The 18,961-nt window shown below is 40.1% G+C and overlaps 1 protein-coding gene across 1 annotated transcript in view; it reads left to right on the top strand.

Moving 5' to 3' along the window:
- The first annotated feature begins 6,002 nt into the window (after nt 1-6,002).
- The window catches only part of marco (macrophage receptor with collagenous structure), a 31,741-nt gene continuing 18,782 nt past the window's right edge, over nt 6,003-18,961 (top strand). Inside the window, exons 1-3 of the mRNA XM_053439449.1 lie at nt 6,003-6,239; nt 11,217-11,315; nt 11,417-11,580. Of these exons, the coding sequence (XP_053295424.1) occupies nt 6,155-6,239; nt 11,217-11,315; nt 11,417-11,580 (348 nt within the window). The 5' untranslated portion in view covers nt 6,003-6,154. The remainder of the gene's footprint in view (nt 6,240-11,216; nt 11,316-11,416; nt 11,581-18,961) is intronic.

Consider the following 18,961-nt stretch of genomic DNA (forward strand, 5'->3'; position numbering starts at 1 on the left):
GATTCTGACAGATGAATAAAATAAACTTAATTGCCAGATTCAAACGGTACAGATAAAGTTGAACAATTGGGCCCTTGCCCACTTCTCTCTGCATCAGATATGGGTCCACTCCGTAGGTCTATGTCACCTCCGTCAGATGAATATTTTGACAATATTTCTGAATATTTCATATTTTCTTAGGAATTGTTGGTCATATGTGAAAATGTAGTCCGTCACCTAATATGAGAATGTGTTTTTAAATCTTAAACATGTTTTTGATAGCTGTTTATACAGTCCAATAAAAAAACATATGAGATCTTTATAATATAAAAAAATATAAATATGGAAAGAAATTTTTCCTGAGGGCTCTGTCAGCCTTGGTGAATTTTTTTATTATCGTTTTTATAGGCCTAGCATAATGTTAGTGACAATCTATTTATGTTCTTGGTTTCTGATTGAGTTGAAACAAAGTTAGTGATGGCAAGGCAAAAAGCACTTTTTGTTAAAAAACTGAGAAGTTGAGGGGTTGTATCGAAACATAGCTCAGTAGCTTGGTACATGGCAGATGCATATATAATATGTAGTTTAATTTGTCTGAACTTAAGGTTTTATTTTTTCAATATTGGATTCTCTTTTGTCCTTCCTCTCAAGAATCAATGATTGATTTCTATATTTTGGGAAATCTAGATTCAGATAACTAGATTTATTCGCCACTTCACCACCATGACAAAAATAAAGCTTTGTGAAGGCAATATATCAGGAATGACCAAAGGGAATTTCATTGCATCAAGGATGACCTGCTTACAATTTAGTGACATTTGTTGACATGTGGTCATGTCACTATGACCACATTTTTTGTCTCTTTAATGCATCATCACAGGTCAAATTTCTAGGTCGTGGTGTGCAAGTGATAACTAGTGGCCTGAGGCTTTTTGGTTTAGATTTGTTAGTCAATCCCTCTGTCCCATTGTTGTTAATATGATATCTCAAGAATGCCTTGAGGGAATGTCTTCAAATGTGGTATAAACCTAATTTCAACTCAATAATGAACTGGTTAAACTTTGGAGGCTAAAGATCAAGTTTTTGGTCCTGTGAATGCAACATCTTAGGAACACCTTAGAGAACCAGAGAATTTGGACGAGGAGGTGGAGTTGCTGATATTTTTAACTCCAGTCTATCAATTAATCCTAAACCTAAACTCAGCTACAAATCATTTGAATGTCTGGTTCTTAGTCTTCCACGCCAATCCAGGAAACACCAACAGCCAATCATATTTGCTGTTGTTTACCGTGCTCCCAGGGCTTATACTGAATATTTTTAACGGAATTCCCTGAGTTTTTATCAAACTTAGTCCTAAAGACCGATAAAATTATTATTGTTGGTGACTTTAATATTCATGTTGACAATAAGAAAGATAGCCTTAGCGTAGCATTTAGTTCAATACTAGACTCAATTGGTTTCAGTCAGTGTGTACACCAACCTACTCATTGTTGTAACCACACACTTGACCTTGTATTATCGTACGGTGTCGGAATTGAACATTTAACAGTACTTCCGCGCAATCCAGTTCTATCAGACCATAATTTAATAACCTTCGATTTTTCAATAACTGAATATATGCCACTAATAAAAAACTCATTTTCTAGATGTCTACCTGATAGTGCTGTAGCTAAATTTAAGGAAATAATTCCAATTACATTTAAACCCGTATTATCCGTAGATATAAAGAACAAATTCTTTAAAAACCCGAGTTCCATTGAGATCGACCACCTCGTCGATAGCTCTGCAGACTCATTACGATTAACATTAGATTCAAAAGCCCCTCAAAAAGAAAAATGTCAAACATAGTAAATTAGCTCCGTGGTATAATTCCCAGACAAATGAGTTAAAACAATTATCAAGAAAACTAGAAAGGAAGTGGCGCTCCAGCAACCATGTTGAAACCTCATAGACTGGAAAAATAGTGTTAAAGAATATAAAAAGGCTCTCCACAAAGCAAGAGCCGCCTACTATTCAAAACTAATAGAAGAGAATAAAAACAACCCCAGGTTTCTCTTCTGCACTGTAGCCAGGCTGACAGAGATTCACACCTCCACCGAACCCAGTATTCCTCGATCCCTAAATAGCAATATCTTTATGACCTTTTTTAATGATAAAATTCTAACTATTAGAAATAAAATCAACCATCTCATGCCCTCAATTGGCACTAATACCCTCCCAACTACAGAGATCTCAGAAACGGCTGAGAATCCTACCCATTACTGAGACAGCTTCTCTCTGATCACCTGTGATCAGTTTACCAAAATAATCTCAGGTTCTAAACCAACAACCTGTATCTTAGATCCCATTCCTACAAAATTACTTAAAGAAATTCTGCCCCTAATTGATAGTTCGTTACTTAACACAATCAATCTGTCATTATCATCAGGTTATGTACCACAGTCTTTTAAAATAGCAGTAATCAAACCCCTTCTCAAAAAACCCACCCTAGACCCCGAGGTTTTAGCCAATTACAGACAAATATCTAATCTCCCCTTAATGTTTAAAATCTTAGAAAAAGTGGTAGCCAATCAGCTGTGTGAGTTTCTCCAGGAAAATAATATATATGAAGACTTTATGTCGGGGTTTAGAGCCAATCACAGTACAGAGACAGCCTTGGCAAAAGTCACTAATGACCTTTTAATAGCCTCAGATCAGGGACTTGTGTCTGTCCTCGTTCTGTTGGATCTCAGTGCAGCATTCAACACAATTGACCATCAAATTCTATTACAAAGACTCAAACAGTTAATTAACGATTAATGGAACCGCCCTTAACTGGTTTAAATCGTATTTTTCTGATCGCTCCCAATTCGTGCAAATTAATGATGAGTCATTTGTGCGCACCAAAGTTAACCATGGTGTTCCACAGGGCTCTGTGCTCGGCCCAATTTTATTCTCATTATATATGCTTCCACTTGGAAACATTATCAGGACACATTCGGTAAATTTCCACTGCTATGCGGATGACATCCAGTTATACTTGTCAATAAAACCTGAACAAAGTAATCAATTAACTAAACTTCAAGCATGTCTCAAGGACATAAAAACCTGGATGACCCGCAATTTTCTCTTATTAAACTCAGACAAAACAGAGGTTATAATACTTGGCCCCAAAGACCTTAGAGATACATTATCTAATGATATAGCTGCGCTAGACGACATTGCCCTTGCTTCCAATGAAACAGTCAGGAACTTGGGAGTGATCTTTGATCCTGATTTATCCTTATTATACTATTGTAATTCATTATTATCAGGCTCCAGCAGTAAGTCGTTAAAGACTCTATAGCTTGTCCAAAATGCCGCAGCACGTGTCCTGACGAGAACAAAGAGAAGAGAGCACATTTCTCCAGTATTAGCATCGCTACACTGGCTTCCAGTTAAATCTAGAATAGAATTTAAAATTCTCCTCCTCACCTTCAAGGCCCTTAATAATATAGCGCCTTTTTACCTTAAAGAGCTGTTAGTACCTTATAAACCCACTAGAGCACTCCGCTCCCAGAATTCAAGCCTACTTTTTCGTCCCTAAAGTCTCTAAAAGTAGAGTAGGAGCCAGAGCTTTTAGCCATCAAGCCCCTCGGCTGTGGAATAATCTACCACTTTCAGTTCGGGAGGCAGACACCATCTTTTCGTTTAAGAGTAGGCTCAAAACCTTCCTTTTTGATAAAGCTTATAGTTAGAGCTAATTAGTGTGCCAGAACGTTACTTGTTCTATTTTATTACACATGACACACGGAGCTTCTCTTTCCAGCTTCTCCTTCCTCTTCTCCATCCCTATCCCCCTTCCCTGGAATCCCTTTGCTTTATCACCCGCAGATCCAGGGCCTCTGTGGCCACACCATAGATTGCGGTTTGTGGATCGTGGTATTGGATCCAGTGTGGCGGATTCTGAGTCATGTGGGCTGATCGTGGTGCTGGTGGCGGACCCTGTGTCGTGTTGGCATTGGGCACGGGCGGTGGACCAGGACCGCGGTGGTGGCTCGTGATGGGTCCTGGTGGGCGGCGGTGGACGGTGACTGAGGACAGGAGTGGCGTCTGGTCTGGATGGTGGATCGTGGTCTGGATGGTTGATGACCATGGACTGTGATTGCAGCGGGACTGCTTGGCATATCATGTTGGGGTTGTCCTTCGGGATGTCTACCCTCATCAAATGCTGCTAGAGACTTTGATTATTGATGATGTTCTCCTACACGTGGCATCTATTGCACTTCTGTTCGTCCTGGGAGAGGGATCCCTCACATGTGGCTCTCTCTGAGGTTTCTACGTATTTTTACCCTGTTAAAAGGGTTTTTAGTAGTTTTTCCTTACTCTTGCTGAGGGTTAAGGACAGAGGATGTCACACCCTATTAAAGCCCTATGAGACGAATTGTAATTTGTGAATATGGGCTATACAAATAAAATTTGATTGATTGATTGATTGAAAAGAGTTCAGTTCATGCAGATGAAAATGAACTAGTTCACGTTCATAGTTCATCTTTTTTTGGTATGATTTATGTGACAAAAGTACGGCCATATGTTTGTTTATGAATCAATGGTGTCACTCTGCTTATTATAACACTGAGTACTGACTTAGAGCGTCACATCTCGTGTTGTACTGAGCACAAAATGTTGACGAGTCATTTTCATGATGTTTAAATGCAGCCTCATAAACTCTGGAGGGAATCAAACATACGCTAAGTTACTTAATGTACTGATCGGGTCCTGATAACTAGTGATGAGTGTTTGCTAGTTCAAGTGAGAGCGGAGTGGAGGAGAACACAGGAACTCCAGCTTGGTTTAAAACAACTGCAGCTTCTGCTCTGATCATGACGAAGCAGCGCTGATCACTGAGTAGCTGAGACCGGAGAAACTCTGTATTTCACTGTTTTTCTATAAAGTCATTTATCGGCTGCTTAATGCACACCCTGTTAAAGCCCTATGAGACGAATTGTAATTTGTGAATATGGGCTATACAAATTAAATTTGATTGATTGATTGATTGAACTGTCCATGGATGTCTTGGGATCCAGGCATATCAGACTTTAGTTAATGGTAAATGGTTAATGGTTTTGTATTTATATAGCGCTTTTCCAGTCTTGATGGCCAATCAAAGCGCTTTACAGTAAGGTTTTACATTCACCCATTCACACACACATTCATACAGTGCATCTATTCGCAGCACTTTGTGATTCTATTGGGGGCCATTCAGGGTTCAGCATCTTGCCCAAGGACACTTCGGCATGCAGATGGTTCAGACTTGGGATCGAACTGCCAACCTTCAGGTTGGAGGACGACCACTCTACCCCTCAGCCACAGCCGCCCAGGTACACATTAACATTGTCCACAAACACAGTATATCACACATGACATTACATTAAGACAGCATTCCGAAAGAGAAAGAGGATGGCCTGCAAATGTCAATTGCTTAAAAGAAAAAACAAAGAGAAAAGAAAAGAAATATATCTATATATTCTGCTTATCATATCAAAGGGAAGTGTAGAGCAATGGGGGACCAGTTTTTAATGAATACCTCTGTTTTCCGTTGTAATAGAGCAGTCAAGTGTTCCATCCTGTACATATCTTGAATTCTATCCCTCCATTGGGTTATTGTGGGGGGCTGTTATATTTTGTATTTTGATCAGTGGCTCGTGGACTCAACGATTAAATGATTAGATTTCAAGAGGTCAAAGATAAAGGTCATGGTAAAAAATGATGTGGTCTGAAACTGGACTGATTGGCGGAGGCATACAACTGCAGGGTGGTTATTCTAGATATATATTTTTGATCTTGACTGTATGTTCTATTTATTTACTTTGTTGTTTTTATAATGACTGTGTGCTCTCTTTGATTTTCTTCTGTTAAAAAGCGTTCTAAGTCTGTTCAAAAGTCTTCAAAACTAATAAATAACTAAAGTTATTATAAGGTTATCATCGTTACTGACCACTACACTGTAGGGTGTTTTGCTGCTGAATTTTGGCCACCTCAGCTAAAAATTCTCAACAGTTCCTTCCCCTACAGCAATCTGTTTCCAGATCTTTCTCTCTGTTGCAATCTGGTTAGAATTGTGTTTTCCTGTGTACAGAGTGTTGTAAGGGCTTCTGAACTGGAAAGTGAAGGTCACTCTTGAGTCAGACAGAGAGAGACATCAGCAGGCAAGACAATGGATCGAGTTTCATACACTCAGAATAACCCGCTGTTTGACATGACACAGAGCAGAAGTGATCTCTCCAGTTTCCAGCCAGTCGGTGAGTACTGAGGCAGAAAGTAATCAAGGTATATAGTTTACTCAGACTTTTGGGAGAAACTTGACAACCACAATATTATTACATCCAGCTACTGCTGTTACTATGTGTATAAAACAATTCTCATATTACCTCTGTGAAGTGCAGTTATGATTCATCATATAGGCTGGGAGAGGTTGTAACTTCTGAACATTTTCAGTTGAGATAGAGCATTTACAGGCGTTGAATGAATCATTTTATCTTGTTTGGGGTGAAAATCATGTATTAATTAGTAATAACATGTATATTTTATATTATATATTTATAATATATCTTAATAACATGGCATTAAATTAAATTTCAAATCCTTGAATACAATCTCAATAGAACAATCTGTGGCTTTGTTTGGATCCCCGTCTTCCCCTTCTGCATGCCAGAGACTCAAGATTTTATTGTCATGTGCACAACAATAACATTTAACAGTCACTGGCAATGAAGTGCTTGGGTCACAGGCTCCCTTCTAGCCATGCTGAAAAAATTACAAAAGCAATTACAAAAGCAAAAATATTAAAAAATAGAATATAATTTTTTTATCAAATAAATACAACTAAAGTATTAAAATAATGATATACATCTAAAAAAGTAGTGCAAATATTGTAAGGTGCAGAGTTTGGAGGAATTATACCAGATTTGAGTAGTTTAAAGTTTTATGGCCTGGTTGTTCAGGCACAGATGTTGCAGTACCGTCGGCCAAATGGCAGCAGGCAGAACAGTTTATGGCTGGGTTGAGAGGGGTCTTTAATTGGCCGGTTGGCCCTCTTCCTACGCCACTAGGTGTAGAGGTCCTCAATGGATGGCAGCTCCTTCCTGGTAATGTGCTTGGCTTACAGTTCAGAGCGGTGCAGCTGCCATACCAGGCATAGGTGACGAGCTTCAGGGGCATGATGGTATTGAATGCTGAACTGTAGTCAATGTACAGCATTCTCACATATGTGTCCCTCAGGTCCAGGTGGGATAGGGCAGTGTGTAGGGTGAGATCAAAGTGTCATCGAGCAAAATGCTGGGCCCCAAATTGCCCATGATGACTGTGATGTTCTCAGAAAAAGTGCCCATAGATGCATTGTATGAATGTGTGAGACTCGGTGAATGGCTAAAACTGTACTGTAAAGTGATTTGAGTGGTCATCGACACTAAGCGCTATTTAAATACAGATGATCAAACAGATTATCTAAACCATCTAAATCCCTTTTGGTCCATTGGGCGAGAGGCAGGCTACGCCCTGAACAGGTCACCATTGTATCGCAGGACCAACATACAGAGACAAACAACCATTCTCTTTCACATTCACACTAATCTGCATGTTTTTGACTGTGGGAAGAGAAAAGACAGAAAGTCCGAGACTAATGGCAAAACCGGGACCAAATTAAATAAAAGACAATTTAAAAATAAGGCTAAAAGCTGAGTTTGAATGCTGCCACCAAGAAATAACACTTTTTACACTGTTAAATATTAATCTGTGAATAAATTGACCGATTGAATAAAAAATTAAAAAATTTAATTTAAATTTAACCATTCCAAAACTCATAATAAATAAGAAGACAAAAACAGATTTACAGCCAATAAATAATAGTAATGCATTACTGTTTTTCATAATCATATCAATAAATGTACTTTTTATGATATGATTCACAAGGAATTGCAAAACTAATTCTAAAAATTTGAATTATTTCTATATTTGTATAATATAACTGTAATAATGTAACTGTAGGCTTAAAACTAAAAGCATTACTACTAAGTCCAACCCAGAGCAGGACAACTAGACTTTGAGTGGAAACTTGGTTTATGTTGCCATGCAGGGCACTGGCCTTCTATATTGCTCTTTGTTTTTTTGACAGCGATGAGCTCCATATGATTTCCTGTAGATAATATTCTGTCAAGGAAAGAATGCCAAATGTGGTGTAATTATCAATGCTATTTAAGTTAAAGGTATAATACTACACCTAAATTAAGTTTATTTAAGCTGCTTTTAAAAGATACATTGATTAAATCCAGCAACAGCTTGAAACTAATGGGGAATATCGACCAGAAATGGCACACCTTCAAACCGAAATTCTACCATTACATTGTAGCATTGGGACTTGAGACAAAGCCAGATGCTAGGAAGGTAGCATTGCTGCTAACAATAGCAGGGCCACCACAGGCTGCAGAAGTTTATAACACGTTCGTGTTCATGAGGCTGGTCAACTTCATAGTTAAATTCATTCTCAACCTGACTACAAAAACGTCATGCATCCCTAGGCTCCTATACAATGACTGTGAGTTTAAATGGACAGCCAAACATGAGCGTGAGTGGCAAAAACTAAAGATCACACTGACCACTGCACCCATGTTGACATTTTATGACCACACAAGGAGGATAAAATTGTCCACTGATGCCTCAAAAGATCGTATTGGTGCAGTTCACCTACAAGCTGAGGGGGAACACTGGAAACACTCCAGGAAAGCAGTGGTACTAGCTAACAGCCTCTCCAGACACAGAACTGCAACAGGTTATTCAAAGCATTCATGAGGAATGGCCAGCAGGTTCATGTCCACAGTTCGGCCATGTCTGAGGTGAATTTAGTTTTGTGGATGGAATTAAGATTAAGAAGTCTTTTGTTACTGCCACAATGGGTTGATTTGCAGTGTTATAGCAGCAAGAGTAAAAAAACATTAGAAATATAGAAACGTATCAATGTAATTAAACTAGTATTTACAGTGTAGAGACAGGAATCAATATATGCAGTGTGTCATGGGAATTTCTCAATAGTCAAGCACAAGTCATTACAATGTCTTTCTGGAAGTTTATTCTACATCTGCAGATGGGCATCAATGTACAAGACCATGGAATGGATTTCATACAATGAGCAATGACATACAGGAAAAGCAACACTTTATACATCTCCAAGCCCCTCCTAGAGAGGAGATAAATGTTATTGATCAACCTCTTTCATGTTAAGCAATAGGTGACCCATATCCTGTCACCTAATCTTTCCCAGACCTTTGGAATGTAGCATCTGTTTTTCAAGATCCCTTGAGTAGTTTACAAACACAAATCCTCTGTTCTGTTAAATCTTTGTTTGGTGACCTCGTCAGTGAGGATGTCACATAACAGTCATGAGTGCAACCCTGACTTCTCAGGCAACATTTGTTATCTTTCGAAAACATCAATATCAATCATTGCCCTTATGAGTAGAATTTCTATCACAAGTGTGAGGATATTTACAGTGAATATATTTTACATGAGCCTTTCATAATGTACAGACAGAGGAAAATTGCACAGTTGAGACTTAAAAATGTATACAGAAGGCCCATATAGATTTTTCTTATTTCCAATGAGTTTTTGCCCAGTTTCTTGAGTTCTCATGCATGTTTAGCCTGCCAAAAATGCAAGCATCATCATGCGCTGTGTGGTCATGGCAACAGCATTCAACGAAAACAGAAAGCGTTCACATTCTTTGTACCAATTTTCAGCTGGATTTGGAAGTTTGGTGCAGAATGGAAAATATATAGTCAAGTTTCAAGAACTTCCAGTTTTAAGATGAAACATCAAACTTTGTCACGCCACCGACACGTCATTCAAGGAAACCTCACAAATTGAACAACTTTTCATCTTGAAGGTGATTTGATTACACTGCCCTAATATGAAGCTGATCCCATTAATCCTCTAGTTCGAGACAACACACATTTGGCAATGAAGATGGGATCTTCCTTAGAGTGAATCGGGGTTAAAACTGGCAGCAGCATTCGTAAACAGTGAAGATTTGTACTTTGAAAAAAATTTAGAAATATTTGAAACCTATTTGAAAGGTTAGTAAATTTCTTCATGGCAAATGGGTTGACTTAAGGTGATACAAAGTCAAAAGCTGTTTTCCTGACTGTTGTGGGCAGAGAACCACACCCTCCTGATGGACTTGTGAGAGCCATTGTGGCCGTCCGATAAAAAGTTGCCGGTCCTAAATTAATTAAGGTGCACACACTTTGTGCCAAAGGCAAATTTCATAGCAGTTTAACATGAGGAAACAGAGACCAGATGACCCCATAAGCGAGTATATGGCTAGTTTAAGGAAGCTAACAGTTTGGGACATTTTTGGACGATGCTCTCAGAGACGAATTTGAATGAGTTTGGAGCGCAGAGCTACGCGACTGCATCTTGGCCACTCAAAATCAGATCCCTACCAGAAGGAAGGCAAGATAAGCAGACGAAGTGTACCAAACTGGATTGTACAGGCCAAGTGGATGACAGCGAAAGGGGTAAAGTCCTCAAAATGCCGGTAGGAGAGACCAACACTCCTTACAGGCTGCCGAAGAATGTTGCGTCACGGCCAGAGCACCTGCAATATTTCAAAAGTTAATGGATCAAGTTAAGGAATGCCAGTTCCATATTCCATGTTCATTCACTCATAAGCCGTTTACAGACATTACATGTGGGTAAAGTCTTGAAAATTGGGTCTGGAGTTTAGCTAGAGTTTGCCTTTCACATATTCACAATGCAGCTAAGCAACAATCCTCATAATTATTCAGGCAGAGGCAGGAAGTGAAGTATTAATTCGGCTGCAGCATACCATGATGTTCTTAACAACACACAGATGCGTCTGTATGATACAGCTTTTTCAGTCCATATCTGTACAGCTATGTACTTACTTTCACACACAGGGACCTCTGAACCCTTCAGAGTGGACAGTAGTTTACCATTCAGTCAAAGGCAGTTTGGTCGAATGCCAACAGAAAGAAATGTAGGTCATTATAGACACAGCTCTTTATTGTAAATGAGAGCTGGCCTTTTCCACTGCTTGTCCAAACGTTTCATGCCCAGAGCTTTTCAAATTTATAAAAGCATTTGTATCATCAGGGTGAACCAGGCTATTTTCTGTTTCCTGAATTCACTTTACCGAGATGCAAGTTTTCTGCATGACACAGATTTAATTCTATTGTTTCAAAGGTTCAATGTTTGTGTTTCAGATCTGAAGCCAGCTAGGCCCAGAAGACAGTGGTGTTTTAATGTGGTTGTCGTTTACCTGATCTTGCAGACTGCCCTCAATGCCTTTCTCCTTTATAAAGGTACAAGTGTATTCAAATAATATTCATTAGGATATAATTCTATATATTCTCTGTACAGGTGAACTGAATGTTACTGACTATTTGTTCTCTCTCTGTCCCAGTTTTCATATTGGAGTCTTCACTGTCAGGGGCTAGGATGGAAAAGTTGACAGACAATCACATTGCTCCGGATAGGGATCAGCATGAAGACTTTAAAACTCTCATCCAGAACAACAGTCAGGAAACCAAGACCCTAAGAGGCCATCTATGGGCCCTGCAAAACCAGGTCCTGTGAGCATTAAATGCTGATTAAAGAATAATGTTCAGTTTGTGATACATCTGCTTGTTCAAATGGTAAGTTAGCCTGTGTACCTTTGTTGAACAGTGGCCAGTGTTGCCTCAATCGACATTCACTGGATAATTACATGCACAAGTAAAAATTAAGGACCATAAAATGGCTTTCTTGCGATCACAGTAGTTGACACAAATTCAACGAAAGTCTATATTATAAAATGTTTCTGTATTAAACCATTAAACGCTATTCCGACTGACTGAGGTAATCATACTTCAGGCGTGACTTGACACGTCATCACATGATGGCTTTACAGTATTGAGAATCGCGCTCATTTGCCTACAAAAATAACTGCAAAACACAATGCTAAACAATTCCCTAGCATTATACATGACCTTGCAAAATTGTGGTGGAACTGGACAGCCACTTCTCCACTGCAAGGTCTCTCAAAATGGTTTCAATGCCCCAGCATCGACAATTTAAGAAAGAATTGAGGTAAGTTGCCTATTATATTTAAGTTATTGAGATTATGAAATAATTAATAGTTTAATGAAATGGAGCAAGCCACAGAAGTGTGTGTGCACTGGTGGGGGGCGGGGGGCCAAAGAAGGTAGGAACAGAACCAAATCATTGTGGGAGCACAACCTAATGTCATTGCTATCTACATACGCGTCATGCCTGTGTTTGCAGAGCATGGTATGTCGTTCACGTCTACGCTGCAAAGCTAAATATAACGGCATATTTTAACCAAGCTCTTTGCTGCGCCATGACATTTCTTCGATGAAACACTTCTATCTGATATGGGAATATTTAACAAAAGACAAAGCCATAGTCTTCTGCCCATCAGGCCTGGAATGCCTGAACCTTTACCTTCATTTTTTTTAGCTAGGGGGGTTACCATCCACACTGCACCTGAACTGCTGCACTGTGGTTTTATGTGGGAAAATAAGAGGAGGGAGGATTCTTCTTCTTGTTTAATGGTAGTTGTTAACCAGCATTATCAACATTATATCATGCTAATAATAAAGCCTTATCTATGTTTTTCCTTTCTTGTCTTCAGAGACTTAAAAGATTGAGTCTGAAGGAGCACATAGTGCTGACCGACGTAGGCATACTGCATTAAAAATGTTAATGCAGTACCAGGAGGACACTACGGTATTATGCCATGTTTAAAATGCTAAGGCAGCATTTTAGATATTTAATAATTAGAAACATGCCTTTTAGGTCAGGGAAACTGATAGCTGCTCTGTTTGGAGGATCAGAGATGAGTTCACTGACCCACAGGCTTCATTCCTGGCCTCTGAGTTTCCTTTCCAGGCCCTCTGGAATCTTCTTATAATACAACAACTATTGCCACTGTGGTGGGGTGTTAGGTCAAGCAGTCATTATTATTGTTATTAGAATATTTCTGTTGGATCTTTATTTTGTATTTTAATACTCTTTTTACAAATCTGCTTTGCAATTATTTCTAAATATTAGGGCTGTTAAAATTAACATGTGAGCGCGGGATGATTAATTTGTGGAATTAGAGCGTTGATTTTTTTAACGCATGCTCAGAATGACCCGCTCCATGTACCCATACCCTCCTCCTCGACTCATTTGCTCAGAGAGACAAATGCAGTGAGATCAAAGCTCGTTTCGCATTAAGCAGCCGATAAATGACTTTATAGAAAAACAGTGAAATACAGAGTTTCTCCGGTCTCAGCTACACAGTGATCAGCGCAGCTTCGTCATGATCAGAGCGGAAGCTGCAGTTGTTTTAAACCAAGCTGGAGTTCCTGTGTCCTCCTCCACTCCGCTCTCACTTGAACTAGCAAACACTCATCACTAGTTATCAGGACCCGATCAGTACATTAAGTAACTTAGCGTATGTTTGATTCCCGCCAGAGTTTATGAGGCTGCATTTAAACATCATGAAAATGACTCGTCAACATTTTGTGCTCAGTACAACACGAGATGTGACGCTCTAAGTCAGTACTCAGTGTTATAATAAGCAGAGTGACACCATTGATTCATAAACAAACATATGGCCGTACTTTTGTCACATAAATCATCCCAAAAAAAGATGAACTATGAACGTGAACTAGTTCATTTTCATCTGCATGAACTGAACTCTTTTCAATCAATCAATCAATCAAATTTTATTTGTATAGCCCATATTCACAAATTACAATTCGTCTCATAGGGCTTTAATAGGGTGTGACATCCTCTGTCCTTAACCCTCAGCAAGAGTAAGGAAAAACTACTAAAAACCCTTTTAACAGGGTAAAAATACGTAGAAACCTCAGAGAGATCCACATGTGAGGGATCCCTCTCCCAGGACGAACAGAAGTGCAATAGATGCCACGTGTAGGAGAACATCATCAATAATCAAAGTCTCTAGCAGCATTTGATGAGGGTAGACATCCCGAAGGACAACCCCAACATGATATGCCAAGCAGTCCCGCTGCAATCACAGTCCATGGTCATCAACCATCCAGACCACGATCCACCATCCAGACCAGACGCCACTCCTGTCCTCAGTCACCGTCCAACGCCGCCCACCAGGACCCATCACAAGCCACCACCGCGGTCCTGGTCCACCGCCCGTGCCCAATGCCAACACGACACAGGGTCCGCCACCAGCACCACGATCAGCCCACATGACTCAGAATCCGCCACACTGGATCCAATACCGCGATTCACAAACCGCAATCCATGGTGTGGCCACAGAGGCCCTGGATCTGCGGGTGATAAAGCAAAGGGATTCCGGGGAAGGGGGATAGGGATGGAGAAGAGGAAGGAGAAGCTGGAAAGAGAAGCTCCGTGTGTCATGTGTAATAAAATAGAACAAGTAACGTTCTGGCACACTAATTAGCTCTAACTATAAGCTTTATCAAAAAGGAAGGTGTTGAGCCTACTCTTAAACGAAAAGATGGTGTCTGCCTCCCGAACTGAAAGTGGTAGATTATTCCACAGCCGAGGGGCTTGATGGCTAAAAGCTCTGGCTCCTACTCTACTTTTAGAGACTTTAGGGACAAAAAGTAGGCTTGAATTCTGGGAGCAGAGTGCTCTAGTGGGTTTATAAGGTACTAACAGCTCTTTAAGGTAAAAAGGCGCTATATTATTAAGGGCCTTGAAGGTGAGGAGGAGAATTTTAAATTCTATTCTAGATTTAACTGGAAGCCAGTGTAGCGATGCTAATACTGGAGAAATGTGCTCTCTTCTCTTTGTTCTCGTCAGGACACGTGCTGCGGCATTTTGGACAAGCTGTAGAGTCTTTAACGACTTACTGCTGGAGCCTGATAATAATGAATTACAATAGTATAATAAGGATAAATCAGGATCAAAGATCACTCCCAAGTTCCTGACTGTTTCATTGGAAGCAAGGGCAATGTCGTCTAGCGCAGCTATATCATTAGATAATGTATCTCTAAGGTGTTTGGGGCCAAGTATTATAACCTCTGTTTTGTCTGAGTTTAATAAGAGAAAATTGCGGGTCATCCAGGTTTTTATGTCCTTGAGACATGTTCGAAGTTTAGTTAATTGATTACTTTGTTCAGGTTTTATTGACAAATATAACTGGGTGTCATCCGCATAGCAGTGGAAATTTACCGAGTGTGTCCTGATAATGTTTCCTAGTGGAAGCATATATAATGAGAATAAAATTGGGCCGAGCACAGAGCCCTGTGGAACACCATGGGGTTCCACAGGGCACGAATTGGGAGCGATCAGAAAAATACGATTTAAACCAGTTAAGGGCGGTTCCATTAATGTTAATTAACTGTTTGAGTCTTTGTAATAAAATTTGATGGTCAATTGTGTCGAATGCTGCACTGAGATCTAACAGAACGAGGACCGACACAAGTCCCTGATCTGAGGCTATTAAAAGGTCATTAGTGACTTTTGCCAAGGCTGTCTCTGTACTGTGATTGGCTCTAAACCCCGACTGAAAGTCTTCATATATATTATTTTCCTGGAGAAACTCACACAGCTGATTGGCTACAACTTTTTCTTAGATTTTAGACATGAAAGGGAGATTAGATATTGGCCTGTAATTGGCTAAAACCCCTGGGTCTAGGGTGGGTTTTTTGAGTAGGGGTTTGATGACAGCTATTTTAAAAGACTGTGGTACATAACCTGATGATAATGACAGATTGATAATGTTAGGTAACGAATTATCAATTAAGGGCAGAATTTCTTTAAGTAATTTTGTAGGAATGGGATCTAAGATACAGGTTGTTGGTTTAGAACCTGAGATTATTTTGGTAAACTGATCACAGGTGATCAGAGAGAAGCTGTCTAAGTAATTGGTAGGATTGTCAGCCGTTTCTGAGATCTCTGTTGTTGGGAGGGTATTAGTGCCAATTGAGGGCAGGAGATGGTTGATTTTATTTCTAATAGTTTGAATTTTATCATTAAAAAAGATCATAAAGATATTGCTATTTAGGGATCGAGGAATACTGGGTTCGGTGGAGGTGTGACTCTCTGTCAGCCTGGCTACAGTGCTGAAGAGAAACCTGGGGTTGTTTTTATTCTCTTCTATTAGTTTTGAATAGAAGAGAATAAGTGTGAACTGGCTCAAAACTGAATCTACAGATGGGCTCAGATTCAGATTTCACATTAATTGTGTAAAGGTTTTGTTTTATTGTTTGATTTAAAAAAGAAAGGAACAGTTTTATTCAACATCCTATATTTGCCACAAAAAAAGAAAGAAAGAGCAAAGGCTGAGATGCCTCAATAGTTTAGGATAAATCTTTGAGTTTGATAAAAAAATCTACATAAAATCATCCTATATTTGCTTAGAGGCAAAACAAAGTGAAAGACAGATTTAATTATGGTGTGGTACGTTTTAGTTTGATTTTATTTTATATTTCAATCTTAATAATTATCCTTTGGACGAGTCATAAATAGAAACAAATATTTTTAATTGTATATATCTGGCTTCTGTCTTTTATCTTTCTGTTCCAACAACAATATACATATAATATACAAAATGCAGATTTTTCGGGCATTTAGAAATGGTGATTTTTCGTGACTAATCACAGCTACCCTTTGATTGACAGGGTTTGACAGCCACGAATTGGAGGTTACCAAGTTCTTACCTTGGTAACTTCTGCCCGCCCAATCACTTGACCCCTTGACCCCATCCCATTTCACATTCTTCAGTCCTGACGACCTTCCTTTTCTCACCCATTTTATCAACAGTTCCCTGTCAACTGGCTGTTTCCCTAACACCCTGAATGAGACAATAGTTCTCCTGAAGAAACCTACCCTCAATCCGTTTGAAGTAAACAACTACAGACCTGTCTCTCTTCTTCCCTTTCTTGCCAAAACCTTGAGCGAGCCATCTTTAATCAACTCTCCTCCTATCTCCACCATAACAACCTTCTTGACCCTCACCAGTCTGGTTTCAAGGCAGGCCACTCAACTGAGACTGCCATCCTTGCTGTCTCTGAGCAACTTCACACTGCTAGAGCAGCCTCTCTGTCCTTATCCTTCTAGACCTTTCTGCTGCATTTTACGCAGTGAACCACCAGATCCTTATTTCCTCCCTTCAGGACCTTGTTGTCTCAGGCTCTCCTCTCTCCCTGCTTTCATCCTACCTCAACGACGGCATTTACCAGATAACTTGGAGAGGATCTGTCTCTGAACCTTGTCCTCTCACTACTGGGGTCCCTCAAGGTTCCGTCCTTGGTCCCCTCCTCTTCTCTCTGTACACCAACTCTCTCGGCTCTGTCATCCACTCACATGGGGTTTCCTACCACAGCTATGCTGATGACAACCAATCCTCTCTTTTCCGCAATCTGAAACACAGGTAACAGCACGGATATCTGCCTGTCTGACTGACATCTCTCAGTGGATGTCCAGCCTTTATAAGACTAAAATACTTTTTCCTCCAGGGAAAGGCTCTCTCACCCACAACCTGACTATTAGGTTTGACAACTCCGTGTTAGCCCCCAACCAGACCGCCAGGAACCTTGGTGTGACACTCGACAGTCAACTCTCCCTTACTGCCAACATTACTGCAACAACACCTTCTTGTAGATACATGCTGCACAACATCAGGAGAATACGACCCCTTCTCACTCAGAAGGCGGCGCAGGTTCTGGTCGAGGCTCTGGTCATCTCACGCCTAGGCTATTGTAACTCCCTCCTGGCTGGTCTACCTGCTAGTGCCATCCGACCTCTGCAGCTCATCAAGAATGCAACCCTCGACTGGTCTTTCACCTACCTAAATTCACTCACGCTCCCGTCACTGGTTACCAGTGGCTCCATGCATCCGTTTCAAAATATTTGTACTTGCGTACCATGGTGTGAATGGATCGGGGTCCAGTATACATTCAGGACATGGTCAAACCTTACACCCCAGCCTGTCCACTCCGCTTTGCATCTGCCAATCCGCTTGTGGCTCCCTCATTGCGATCTAAACACTCAACAAAATCCCAACTGTTTGCTGCCCTGGCTCCTAAATGGTGAAACCAGCTCCCCAATCGTAATATAAAAAAGTAGCGATTTAGTAGCACTTAGCTATAGTACTTTGTAGTTTGGCCTTCTTCAATAAAATTGTACTTTCTTGATTCTTGTTGTTCTTGGTTTGTACCCTCATGGTTGAATGCACGTCAGCTAAATGAAATGTAATGTAATGTATGGCTATATGATAGTTTTTATGCCACAAGTAAAAACTAATCTGTCTAGATGTCTCCTTACTTGTGTCTGCACTAATTCTGTGTGGATTGTGCATTACATTACATGTCATTTGGCAGACACTTTTATCCAAATCAACTTACAATTAGTGCATCCACATCTATGTGCATGTATTGGGGGTACCAAACTCTCTTACTTTGAGCCAACACAACTTCACTAGTGATTCTTGGTTTCAGAACAGAGAAAGCTCTTAGATGTATGTGTAGATTTAGAATGTGTGTAGAATGTGTGTTAATGGGGGAGTGGCAATAAACTCTAAATAGAAAGCGATTTGTGTGGTCATCAACACTAGAAAAGCGCTATATAAATACAGAACTTTTATCCGTTTACATCCTTTACAATCTAGCATTCTTTTTTCATAGCCTTCTGAAGCGAAGAGTTTTCAACAATTTAATATCTTATATACATATAAGTCAAGGAACACCTGTTAACATCTGACCCCCTCCCTGGCACCGTTCTCCAAACCAAATCCTCAATCTCTCACTCCTGCAGCCGGCGCTGATCCCACCCCACTACCACAGTAACAAAGAAACTACTTTTTGTTTCAAGAAAACATAAAAAAGCCTCTTGTGGCACCCTCTCGACCTTTTGCGCCATAGGCAACCGGCTATGGTGTCAAGGCTAGTGGCCACCCCTGTTGGACGCTCGGAGCAGGGCAGAGCAGTGGAGCAAGAGGGAGGGAGAGAAG

Source organism: Pleuronectes platessa, chromosome 14, assembly GCF_947347685.1.
Source record: "Pleuronectes platessa chromosome 14, fPlePla1.1, whole genome shotgun sequence".
Taxonomy (NCBI): domain Eukaryota; kingdom Metazoa; phylum Chordata; class Actinopteri; order Pleuronectiformes; family Pleuronectidae; genus Pleuronectes; species Pleuronectes platessa.